Source organism: Lolium rigidum, chromosome 4 (assembly GCF_022539505.1).
Source record: "Lolium rigidum isolate FL_2022 chromosome 4, APGP_CSIRO_Lrig_0.1, whole genome shotgun sequence".
Lineage (NCBI taxonomy): Eukaryota > Viridiplantae > Streptophyta > Magnoliopsida > Poales > Poaceae > Lolium > Lolium rigidum.
In genome coordinates this window covers 271689978-271703415 of record NC_061511.1, presented here as the reverse complement: position 1 = coordinate 271703415, position 13438 = coordinate 271689978, and the positions used below count along the sequence as shown (strand labels likewise).

The window sequence follows — 13438 nt, the reverse complement described above, 5'->3', positions numbered from 1 at the left end:
CAACAATGAGTTGATGGCGTTCCCCGAGTAAACATGGTTATCGCACAACAAGCAACTTAATAAGAGATAAAGTGCATAATTACATATTCAATACCACAATAGTTTTTAAGCTATTTGTCCCATGAGCTATATATTGCAAAGGTGAATGATGGAATTTTAAAGGTAGCACTCAAGCAATTTACTTTGGAATGGCGGGAAAATACCATGTAGTATAGGTAGGTATGGTGGACACAAATGGCATAGTGGTTGGCTCAAGTATTTTGGATGCATGAGAAGTATTCCCTCTCGATACAAGGTTTAGGCTAGCAAGGCTTATTTGAAACAAACACAAGGATGAACCGGTGCAGCAAAACTCACATAAAAGACATATTGAAAACATTATAAGACTCTACACCGTCTTCCTTGTTGTTCAAACTCAATACTAGAAATTATCTAGACTTTAGAGAAACCAAATATGCAAACCAAATTTTAGCATGCTCTATGTATTTCTTCATTAATGGGTGCAAAGCATATGATGCAAGAGCTTAAACATGAGCACAACAATTGCCAAGTATCACATTACCCAAGACATTATAGCAATTACTACATGTATCATTTTCCAATTCCAACCATATAACAATTTAACGAAGAGGAAACTTCGCCATGAATATTATGAGCTAAGAACACATGTGTTCATATGAACCAGCGGAGCGTGTCTCTCTCCCACACAAGCATGATGTAATCCAATTTATTCAAACAAAAACAAAAACAAAAGCACACGGACGCTCCAAGTAAAGCACATAAGATGTGACCGAATAAAAATATAGTTTCAAGAGAAGGAACCTGATAATTTATCGATGAAGAAGGGGATGCCTTGGGCATCCCCAAGCTTAGATGCTTGAGTCTTCTTGAAATATGCAGGGATGAACCACGGGGGCATCCCCAAGCTTAGAGCTTTCACTCTCCTTGATCATAGTATATCATCCTCCTCTCTTGACCCTTGAAAACTTCCTCCACACCAAACTCGAAACAACTCATTAGAGGGTTAGTGCACAATATAAATTGACATATTCAGAGGTGACACAATCATTCTTAACACTTCTGGACATTGCATAATGCTACTGGACATTAGTGGATCAAAGAAATTCATCCAACATAGCGAAAGAGGCAATGCGAAATAAAAGGCAGAATTTGTCAAAACAGAACAGTTCGTATTGACAAATTTTAAAATGGCACCAGACTTGCTCAAATGAAAATGCTCAAATTGAATGAAAGTTGCGTACATATCTGAGGATCATGCACGTAAATTGGCATAATTTTCTGAGCTACCTACGGGGAGGTGGACCCAGATTCGTGACAGCAAAGAAATCTGGAACTGCGCAGTAATCCAAATCTAGTACTTACTTTTCTATCAACGGCTTTACTTGGCACAACAAAACACAAAACTAAGATAAGAAGAGGTTGCTACAGTAGTAAACAACTTCCAAGACACAAATATAAAACAAAGTACTGTAGCAAAATAACACATGGGTTATCTCCCAAGAAGTTCTTTCTTTATAGCCATTAAGATGGGCTCAGCAGTTTTAATGATGCACTAGCAAGAAATAGTAGTTAAAGCAAAAGAGAGCATCAAGAAGCAAATCCAAAACATATTTAAGTCTAACATGCTTCCTATGCATAGGAATCTTGTAAATAAACAAGTTCATGAAAAGCAAAGTAACAAGCATAGGAAGATAAAACAAGTGTAGCTTCAAAAATTTCAGCACATAGAGAGGTGTTTTAGTAACATGAAAATTTCTACAACCATATTTTCCTCTCTCATAATAAATTTCAGTAGCAACATGAGCAAACTCAACAATATAACTATCACATAAAGCATTCTTATCATGAGTCTCATGCATAAAATCATTACTCTCCACATAGGCATAATCAATTTTATTAGTTGTAGTGGGAGCAAATTCAACAAAGTAGCTATCATTATTATTCTCATCAGGTGTAGGAGGCATAGTATAATCACAACAAAATTTACTCTCCATAATAGGTTGTACCAAAAGACCACTATTATAATCATCACAAATAGGAGGCAAAGTATCATCAAAGAAAATTTTCTCCTCAATGCTTGGGGGACTAAAAAGATCATGAAAACCAGCTTCCCCAAGCTTAGAACTTTCTATATTATTATCAACAATGGTGTTCAAAGTGTTCATACTAATATTACTACCAGCATGCAAATAAGATTTCATAGGTTTTTTAATTTTCGCATCAAACAATCCATGTTTTAATTCAGGAAATAGAATAAGAAGCTCACTCTTGTACATTATGCCAAACTAGTGTAAACAAGAAACAACAAGATGCAATTGCAGGATCTAAAGTAAATAGCTTTGAGCACACACACAACGGCGCCAGAAAAATACTTTACACGAGACCGTAGTATGAGTGCCTTTTTACCTTTCCTCCCGGCAACGGCGCCGGAAAAGTGCTTGATGTGTACGGGAGCTTCTATTCTTGTAGACAGTGTTGGGCCTCCAAGAGCAGAGGTTTGTAGAACAGCAGCAAGTTTCCCTTAAGTGGATACCCAAGGTTTATCGAACTCGGGGAGGAAGAGGTCAAAGATATCCCTCTCATGCAACCACTGCAACCACAAAGCAAGAAGTCTCTTGTGTCCCCAACACACCTAATAGGTGCACTAGTTCGGCGAAGAGATAGTGAAATACGGGTGGTATGAATAAGTAGTAGCAACGGCACCGAGAAAAGTGCTTTGCCCGGGACGATAAACAAGCGGTAGTAACGCGAGCGGTAGTAACGCGATAAAGCGATAAACAAACGGCGATAGCGATATTTAGGAACAAGGCCTAGGGATTACACTTTCACTAGTGGACACTCTCAACATTGATCACATAACGAGAATAGATAAATGCATACTCTACACTTTTGTTGGATGATGAACACATTGCGTAGGATTACACGAACCCTCAATGCCGGAGTTAACAAGCTCCACAATAATGCTCATATTTTAGTAACCTTTAGTGTAAGATAGATCAAAAGACTAAACCAAGTACTAGCATAGCATGCACACTTGTCACCTTCATGCATATGTAGGAGGAATAGATCACATCAATGTTATCATAGCAATAGTTAACTTCTCAATCTACAAGAGATCATGATCATAGCATAAACCAAGTACTAACACGGTGCACACCTTGTCACCTTTGCACACATGCGGGGAGGAATAAAACTACTTTAATAACACATCACTAGAGTAGCACATAGATAAATTGTGACACAAACACATTGCAATCATAAAGAGATATAAATAAGCACCTCACTATGCCATTCAACATTGAGTAAGTATTCTGTGAAATATGGCCTAAGAGACCCACACGGTGCACACACTGTCACCTTTACACACGTGGGACAAGGAGTCTCCGGAGATCACATAAGTAAAACTCACTTGACTAGCATAATGACATCTAGATTACAAGCATCATCATATGAATCTCAATCATGTAAGGCAGCTCATGAGATTATTGTATTGAAGCACATAGGAGAGAGATGAACCACATAGCTACCGGTACGGCCCGGAGCCTCGATGGAGAACTACTCCCTCCTCATGGGAGCGACGGCGGTGATGAAGATGGCGGTGGAGATGGCGGCGGTGTCGATGGAGAAGCCTTCCGGGGGCACTTCCCCGCTCCCGGCGGGATGCGGAACGAGAGACTCTGTCCCCCGGATCTTGGCTTCGCGATGGCGGCGGCTGCGGAAGGTTTACGTGGTTTTCGTCGAACGCCCCGAGGTTTTTAGGTCGGGGGCTTTATATAGGCGGAGAGGCGGCGCGGGAGGGCTTACGGGGGCCCACACCCTAGGGGCGCGCCCCCCCTTGGCCGCGCCGGGGTGTGGTGTGGTGGCCACCGCCCCCTTCTGCGGCGGTTCTCGTGTGTTCGGATGCTTCGGGTAAAATAGGAACACTGGGCGTTGATTTCGTCCGATTCGAGAATATTTCGTTACTAGGATTTACGAAACCAAAAACAGCGAGAAAACGAGAGCTGTCACTTCGGCATCTTGTTAATAGGTTAGTTCCAGAAAATGCACGAATATGACATAAAGTGTGCATATAACATGTAGATAACATCAATAATGTGGCATGGAACACAAGAAATTATCGATACGTTGGAGACGTATCACCCCCCACCAAAATTGAGCAATTATATCAGTAATCATTTTGCAAAACTTTTTTGGAATCAAGAAAACCGACATAGCATAAATAGAAATAGATTGAGCCACAACTTTTATCAGAATTTCCTTTCCTCCAATAGAGAGTTGTTTCTCCTTCCATCCTTTAATCAGTTGTAGTACTCTCTCAACCAGGCGTAAGAAACAATCACTTCTATCAATTCCAACCAGAGCAGGGAGACCAAGATACTTATCAGAAAGTGCCTCAGTATTAATGTTTAAGGTGTTGCAAACTTGAACCCTGACATCCACATGAGTGTTAGGACTAAAGAAGATACTAGATTTTGCCACACTAACAAGCTGACCCGAATTTGCACAATAGGATTCAATAACTTGCTGTAAGGAGATTGCATTATTCAAATATGCTTTCAAGAGGATCAAAGAATCATCAGCAAATAGTAAGTGACACTGATGGTGCACCCTGCACACTTTCACCCCTTCAATGCCACCAATCTCTTCAACATGCAACAAAGAACTTGATAAACCTTCCTCACAAAGAAGGAACAGATAAGGAGACAATGGATCCCCTTGCCTAATACCTCTAGTTGGAATAAAACCATCAGTCAGTTGGGAATTGAAAGGAACAGAGTAGGTAACAGATGTTACACACGCCATAACCAGATCAATCCACTCCTGATGGAACCCCAGCCTCATCATCACCTTTCTCAGAAACTCCCACTCCACTCTATCATATGCTTTATGCATATCCAATTTAACTACACACAGACCAGTTTTTCCTTCTCCCTTATTCTTGATTTTGTGAACACATTCATATGCCACCAACACATTGTCAGTAATTAATCTTCTTGGGACAAACGCGCTCTATGTTGGGGAGATGATCCCAGGCATAATTTTCTTCAATCTTGCAGCCAACATCTTCGATATAATTTTATAGACTACATTACATAATGATATCGGCCTGAATTAGGAAACCTCCTCTGGATTATCAACTTTTGGAATAAGAACAACTACTGTTTCATTCCACCCTTCTAGAATTGATTTATCATTTATTGCCTTCAGAACCGCATCTGTAATATCAGGACCTACCAGATGCCAGATTTTTTTATAAAACAGGGCATGAAGCCCATTTGGACCGGGTGCCTTTAAATCACCAATTGAGAACACATATTTTTTCACATATTCACGAGTAAAAGGAGCTATCAGATCTTCATTCACTGTTTGGTTACTTTAGGAGAAATCATTTATAAAAATGTTGGATCAACAACATTATTTTCCATGGAGAAGAGGTTATCAAAATATCTTAGGATAACCAAATTTAAATTGTCATTACCTTCTACGAAGTCGTCACCGCTAGGATTTTTTAGTTTTTTGATTGTATTCCTTTTCTTCCTTGCAGTAGCAAAACTGTGGAAGTAAGACGTATTCCTGGCCTCATTCTGAAGCCAATTAGCTCTTGAACGCTGGTTCCATCTAATCTCCTCTTGCTCCAACAACTTTTCTATCAAACTTGCAATTTCTTGCTTTTTTCGATTAGTTTCTGAATTAATAGGTCCACGCATCACTGATTCAAGTTCTCCCTGGGCCGCGCACAACCTCCTCTTAGGCCCCCGGAGCACCCTTTGATCCCATGCATGAAGCCCATTATGCATGGCCTTTAAACGCTGGAGGACGTCGATCGGGTTCACATCCCCCGCCGCCGCCTCCCATTCTTCCTTAACAATCTCTCCAAAGTTCTCTCTCAACCATTTTGCTTCAAATTTATTTTGTTTGGGTACTGGATTAGAGTTCAACGCTGTATAGTATTCTGTATCGAGCAAAAGCGGTCTATGATCGGAATGATTATACTCCAGATGAACCACGGCCGCATCCATATGCATTTGGTTCCAACTCAGATTCCCCACTGCTCTGTTCAATCTTGATCTCATATTGCCTCTATTCGAAGTGAACATATCTCCCACATAACCCAAGTCACTGAGATCACAATCATCCAGAGCCCTATGAAAGTCTTGGATCGCAATCACAATTTTTTTTTTGGTAGAGCCGGATCTGGCTAAAAAGCCATACACCGCTATTTTTTTTTTTTTCGAACTACACCGCTTACCTCGGGACGGACTGAGATCCCAAAACAAACTCGTATCCGTAAGCCCATGTCATCTGCTAACAGGGCTCTACAGCCCAGTTCTTCCAAATAGGATATCGCAGCCCAGCTCTTCCACAAAGCATATCGCAGTCCGGTTCCTTCACAAAGGATACCGCGGCCCAATTTCTCCCTCAATAAAAATACTCCAGCCTCGCTCTGCGCAGCAACAACCACCGGGTACTCGCGTAGTCGCGTGTGTGCAGCAACCGCAGCAAGAAGCAAACGAGCAGGCGCGATCCGAAGGCGGCGAAGGCGAGATGGAGCGGCTGCAGAGGATCTTCGGCCAGACCGGGATGGGGCAGCCGGGGAGCGACTCGCCGCTGCTCGACTCCTCCGAGCAGGTCTACATCTCCTCGCTCGCGCTGCTCAAGATGCTCAAGCACGGTCAGTCCCCAACCCTAACCCTAGCCATACCCCCGCTCCCCCCCCTCCGCCGGCGCTTGGTCCCGGCCCCGCCAGGGCGCGAGATCTGTCCTCACGCGCCGCCGCCGATGACGATGCAGGGAGGGCCGGCGTGCCGATGGAGGTGATGGGCCTGATGCTGGGCGAGTTCGTCGACGACTACACGGTCAGGGTGGTCGACGTCTTCGCCATGCCGCAGAGCGGGACCGGGGTCAGCGTCGAGGCCGTCGACCACGCCTTCCAGACCAACATGCTCGACATGCTCAAGCAGACCGGGAGGTATGTGCTGCCTGGTGATGACTTGCCTCTCCTGATTGTAGTTCTCTGTCGATCCCTGTTTTCAACTGTGGACACCAGAGCATGTTAGAGATCCGTTAGTTGTGGTTTGCTCTATCTTGCATCCGTGCCAAGTAAATCAATCTCCAAATTTGATTCTTTTCAAAAGCTATTGGTCCCTCGATGTTAATAACCATGAGGCCATATGCAATATATTGATGTCTGCAAAATGCTCCCACTCGTCCTGTTGTGGAAGATTGTCCCTTTTTACAGAAGCTAGTAATCGTGCAAGTTAAATCAATTTCCAAATTTAATTCTTCTCAAAAGCTACAGGTTCCTCAATGTTAGTAACCATGAGGCCATATGCAATATTGATGTAAGCAAAATGCTCCCACCCATCCTGTTGTTAAAGATTGACCCTTTTTACAGAACTGGGAAAAAATCAGACCTTAGTAAACACAGGACTTAAGATATAGCAAAAGCTTCCTGTTACAGCAAAGCTGGATCATCATACAACGAGGCAACTATGGAAACATGCGCTCAAAATACACTGGGTTGATAATCTAGCACTAATATTTACTCACAAATTACGTACACAAATTATTCAACCATGTATGCTCTGTTAGGGAAATATAATCATCATTACTTCTCATGCAACATGCAGATCATCTTGGTAAATATCTAGATTTTGTATGTTTACTGCTAGCAAATTGTTTCGAGTAATAATATTGGCCGTAGCTCTAGTGGATGCATTGTCTTTATTAAGCATTCGATGATCAAGTGTGGTCTTTGCTCAGTTATTTTGTAGGAAAACAATTTTGTTAATATTTATATTTCTTTTACAGACCTGAAATGGTGGTAGGCTGGTACCACTCACATCCTGGATTTGGTTGCTGGCTTTCAGGAGTTGACATCAATACTCAGCAGGTCTATGCATTTTCCATCTATTTCTTATTGTTCCTTATGCATTGTAAAACATTGTTTGACAATTGTATATGTAACTTTTGCCAGTCACACTGTACTGCATCGTATCCACTAATTTATCAAATATATGTTAGCCCATCATTATTGTTCTCGTTTATTGTAAAAACGTCCTGATTAACTTGTTTTGACAAACTGATATGTTGGCTGTTATGCAGCCCACTGTACTGTAGGATAGCAAAGTGAAAAAAATAGAGTAATACTAGTATAATAGGTGACGATCTATAAGTTCGCAACAAGCCAAAGCTTAATTATTGAAGGAAAAAATCTACTTATAGGCGCCATACAGACGTTTTAGCTTGCGGTGCTGTCACCCGCACGTCTGATTCCACTTTGACCCATCCAAAGACGGGTGTTATTTTACCTTATGCTACCAGGGGGAAAGGTAGCTACAAGAGTGTTATAGGCTGACTGCTACACTGGAGCTGCTGCCTTCTAGTATCACAGTAGGCTATGCCTAGTCTCCTTTGTTACAAGCTATTATTACTGTATTACAAGATACGACACAGGAACCTAGCAATCTGCTACAGGACTCTACAAATTAAGTAGTACAAGTACTCTCTGCCTAGCCACCTTCGCTGCAGTGCGCACAAGATCTTTTGCAACGTTCATATTTTCCTTTCGCGGCATCATGTATGGACTCTACTTCACTTTTAGCATGGAGCGTGGAACAACTCGAGCTAAAAAAAAGCATGTAACAGCTAGATATTGCAAAAAATATATGATAGGTAATACACTTTTTTTAATTAACCGGTAAATATATGCTACAAAATGAGTATCTAGTACCAGATAATCTGGTGCGGCTATAACAACTTTCGATGATTTGGCGCTCTACTCTGTGAGCATGGTAGCTGCATCAAACAACCTCGAAAAACCTAGTGATTGTATTTAAAATACACGGTAAGGGTATCTAAACAATATGGTAGCTGCTTTCTAAAAACCTGGTAATTGAATCACAAAAGATGGCAGTGGTGTATAAACAATCTTAAAATCTGGCAACTGTGTCAGAAAACCTGGCAATTGTATTAGAAAACCTGGCAAAGGTGTCTAAACAATCTGGTAGTTGATTTCTGAAAACCCGGCAATTGTATTAGAAAACCTAGAAAGAGTGTCTAAACAATCTGTTAGATGCTTTTAAAAATCTGGTAATTGTATTGGAAAAAGAAAGGGTGTCTGAACAATTAGGTAGCTGCATTCGAAAATCCTGGAAATTGTTTTCGCAAAAAAAATCCTGGCAATTGTATTACAACCTATTAATTAATTTCGAAAATCTCAAAGTTGTATTTATAAACATGTTAAGCATAAAAGTTAACATCATAGGACAATGATTTGAATAGTGGCAAACTATTTCCTCCCATAGAACATATTATAGTGGCAACCTACTTTATGATTTTAGTTGACCTTATTATACTCTTTTCGAAATCTTGTACTGAAGTGGCCAAGTACGCTTGCAATATTTAACATCTTCAAAGTTGACATGCAGAGTTTCGAAGCTTTAAATCCCAGGGCAGTTGCTGTTGTGATAGATCCCATCCAGAGTGTCAAGGGGAAGGTGGTCATTGATGCATTCCGTCTCATTAACCCTCAGACCATGATGCTTGGCCAGGAGCCACGACAGACAACATCGAATGTTGGCCACCTAAACAAGCCGTCTATTCAGGTAACTACTATAGTCTGGGCCCTATGAACTCTTGTTTTCTTAATTTCTCATAAATGGTTGTATTATCTCCATTGCCAGGCTCTTATTCACGGGCTGAACAGGCACTACTACTCCATTGCAATCAACTACCGGAAAAATGAGCTTGAGGAGAAGATGTTGCTGAACCTACATAAAAAGAAATGGACGGATGGTTTGATTTTGAGGAGGTTTGACACTCATTCAAAGACCAACGAGGAGACTGTTGAGGTGTGTGGTATTCTACTTTTACTCAGAAGATCCGTTTAGTCGACGATGCAAGCTCATGTATTCTTTGTGGTCTGTTATTTACTTATTTGTGTTGTCTTGAGCAGGAAATGCTGAGCCTGGCCATCAAGTACAACAAGGCTGTGCAGGAGGAGGATGAGCTGACGCCTGAGAAACTGGCGATTGCAAATGTTGGGCGGCAGGATGCGAAGAAGCATTTGGAGGAGCATGTCTCGAATTTGATGTCGTCGAACATAGTTCAGACCCTAGGGACCATGCTAGACACAGTTGTCTTTTAGTTTGCTTTCCGACTCTTTATGCTAAACTGTCTGTTGTCATAATGCAAAGAGATTCATGCCATCTACAGGCTGGGTAGGTTTTATTGTCTGCTGTAGCACTATGCCACTATCTTCTGTATTCTTGTTTTGGCTATTATTACTGTTATTACTACTTGAAACACTATTTTCCCCCAAAACAAATCTACTATCAATATTCTTGTTCTGGCTATTAGTGTTCTTTGTGAGACTATTTTGTTCTTGTTCTATGTACCTCTAGCACTGGAGCATGTTGGCAATCTGCCTGACCGTATTGGATCACAAAGATTATGAATATGGACCCATCTATCTTGCCATCAACAAGGCATGCATAGATAATTTTCTTCGTAGAATTCAGTCCATGGTAATTCATTGTTTTCTTGATCACGCCAAATGATCGGGCTGCCTTCATTTGCCCGGTCTAAGAGCATCTCCAGTCGCATGTCCCAAAGGCCGCTTCGCTCCGGACGTCCCTCAAATATTGTCCGGCGTCTCTAGCCCATCCCCTGTGTATAGAGACTCCATCGGGGACGCCGGACACGATTTTTACACTTGTTTTTTGTTTGGAGGTCGCGTTTGGGGGACGTGGCTAGGAAAGGGACCTCCTCCAAACGAAAATTTCGTCCGGATGTCCCCCAAACGAAAATTCGGCGCTATTACCGGACGTCGTTTGGGGGATGCGACTGGAGATGCTCTAATCAATCATAAGATAAGTGTTCAAGTTTTTAAGCAAAAGTGAAGAGCGTAGACTAGCCTTCATTTGCCTGACGTAGGGAATCATAAGCCTAAATTTATGAATCGGAGCTGATACACTACTAACTTTTGTAGCACTGTCCGTTGTTTTCTCCATTTTTTCCTCCTTGACACACGCTTTAGTGACATGGCATCCTTAGTTTGGAAGCTTGGGACCTCTAAGTGCATTTTTGTTTTGTTCGGTTGATCATCTAAAATAGAGTTTGGATGATGGATAGACTTAAGAGAAGAGGAGCAAAATTGTGAAAGATGCAAGCTTTTGCAACCAAGTGCAAGAATCTGCCTCCCACATTTTTTTCAAGTGCCGGTTCACTATTAGAGTGTGGTCCAATGTCAAGAATTAACTTGGCCTTCACGATGTTGATACAACTAGTTGGCACACTATGCGTACCATCAAGGAGTGGGGGATTGAGGCGATACACAAAGAAGACAATGGCATCACTTCTGATGTTGATTTTGTGAGAAATATGGAAGGAAAGAAACACACACATTTTCTAAAACAACACCCTACCTCGGCTTTGTAACCAAAATAAAAGAAAAAGGGGCAATGTGGAGCCTCAGATCAGGCTTTGGTTTTGGGCTTAACCTCTCAGACAAGTCGTCGTTTGTAAGACCTTTAATTTTTTTCTTAATTAACAAAAATGGCAAATCTTTTGCCTTATTTTGTTAAAAACCTTCAATGATATGTTCCATTTAAAAAAATTAATGAGCAAAATGTACAAGCATTGAGTTGCAGACTAAAACCGATCGCACAAAAAAGATAGAAACGCTAGAAGGACCTCTCTCGGTTAAGTCGTGGTTTGTAAGACCTCTAAAACTGCTCCCTAATTGATAAAAATAGCAGATTTTTTTATCTTATTTTTTTGAAACTTTAATAATATAATCCAGTGAAAAAAATTAATGATGAAAAGCAGAAGCATTCAGTTGCGGACTAAAACCGACCCGCATGAAAAAAGAAGGCAATATGGTCCAGTTAAAAAAAAATGTAATGCTCAAAATGCAGAAGCATTCACGAAGAAAAAACGCTAGAAGGAGGGCTTGAACCTCCGACCTTGTGGTTAACAGCCACACGCTCTGGCCAACTGAGCTATTCCAGCTTACATGTTGATGCCCATGGTGGTGTTTATAAGTACCGTTTGAAAAGTTAAGCATTGGACCAGCACACGCACGCGTAATAATCCCATCTCGAAAAAAAAACACGCCGGTCTATCTCGTCCCCCTCCGGCTGACACCTCCGCCACCCACAGCTCAATTCCGGTCCGGCCGCTCCGCCACCAACCGAATCAACGCCGGCGACCACGCCAGTGTCGCTCTCCTCGGTCTGTTCCCATGTTCCCACAGTAGCGGCTAACTGTAGGCCCGTGGCCCGCGGCGGTGGCTTCTGAGACCAGTACCACTCCGATGACTCGGCGTGCTGGACGGCGTTGGTCGCCCTCCTGCCGTTCCTCTCCTCGTGCTACGTAGAGAGGCCTCTCGAGGAAGGCGACGCGGTGAGCTAACCGCACTCTTACTAGTTGCTAGTACTGCAACTCATCTTGGTGGACTGATTTCCTCCTACCAACTAGTAGTATGCCAATAAACTTTGGTACTACGTAGCACTCAGTTGCTGATTAAGCAGAAGGACGTTTGTTTAGAGCAAATAGCTTTATTTGTCCATCTTTCATCAATTTTCGATATAGCTACGGGGAACCGGGTGGACATTACTGAAAAACAAGTTTATGGGGATCCATTGTAGTATTTGACAGGTCCCAAACTATTCCAAAGAATCATGTTAGTTTGGTCTGTAAACGCAGGTATACATTGGGTGACAGCATCATGGGGGTGTGCTGTCTCCACGCTTGATCCAGAAACAATGTTCGATCTGCCAGTGGAATTTCGTGCAACAATGCCCTTTGGTATTCTAGGATCAGAACTTCATGGTTGCCAGGGCCTTTGCTAGTACTCTGCTCTGCTAGCACACATGGTTAGAACTTCCTGTATAACATACTAATAAGTCCGCAGTTAATCCCATTAAAGGCCATGGCTCTCGAAAAAAAAGGCCCTGGTTTCTCCTTGTCTTCTTTGTTGAGCTTGTCTTCCCCATCTTCACCAGCCACGAGTAGGAGAATGGGACAGAGTAAAGTAAGAAGCCCGGGCTAGGATTCGGCGCTTTGAAGACCGCAACGCCACCAGCGAGGGGTCTGAACCCAAGTAGTGTTTGTTTTTGTTATTGCTGCGATTAGTTTAGCAGCGAGGGAGAGAGAGATAGAGAGAGAGGAAAAAGAAAGTTATCTAAGAAGCTTGTGGCAACTCCAGTCCTAACTAGAACAAAATATGCACATCTCTCTGTAAATTTATATCTTCCCATCCTGCAACGCACCATATCTCGTCCTGAGCAGCACAACTCTCATGCAGGCAGGTGACATCCCTCACCGACGACAGCCTCCCCAACACATCCCTCACGGGTGACGGCCTCCACACCGTGAAAATCCCGGCAGGCAGGAGCCCCTCTCAAGCATC

At 42.3% G+C, this 13438-nt stretch overlaps 1 protein-coding gene and 1 non-coding gene across 2 annotated transcripts; one reads left to right on the top strand and one right to left on the bottom strand.

Moving 5' to 3' along the window:
- Positions 1-6567: 6567 nt before the first annotated feature.
- LOC124707753 (26S proteasome non-ATPase regulatory subunit 14 homolog) lies at positions 6568-10373 on the top strand. The gene is made up of 6 exons (XM_047239436.1): positions 6568-6694; positions 6814-6991; positions 7834-7915; positions 9453-9629; positions 9708-9875; positions 9980-10373. Exons 1-6 carry the CDS (start codon positions 6568-6570, stop codon positions 10169-10171), a joined length of 924 nt encoding a protein of 307 aa, XP_047095392.1. The 3' UTR covers positions 10172-10373.
- A 1589-nt stretch (positions 10374-11962) lies between these two features.
- On the bottom strand, positions 11963-12036 carry TRNAN-GUU. Its single transcript has one exon. It is a non-coding gene; the product is annotated as a tRNA-Asn (tRNA).
- Positions 12037-13438: the final 1402 nt, after the last annotated feature.

Bases quoted from the DNA above. Each gene is read 5' to 3' on its own strand.
- LOC124707753 (XM_047239436.1), top strand. From the start codon at position 6,568: ATGGAGCGGCTGCAGAGGATCTTCGGCCAGACCGGGATGGGGCAGCCG. The intron at 6,695-6,813 runs GTCAGTCCCCAA...ATGACGATGCAG, and splicing joins GCTCAAGATGCTCAAGCACG to GGAGGGCCGGCGTGCCGATG. The intron at 6,992-7,833 runs GTATGTGCTGCC...TTTCTTTTACAG, and splicing joins ATGCTCAAGCAGACCGGGAG to ACCTGAAATGGTGGTAGGCT.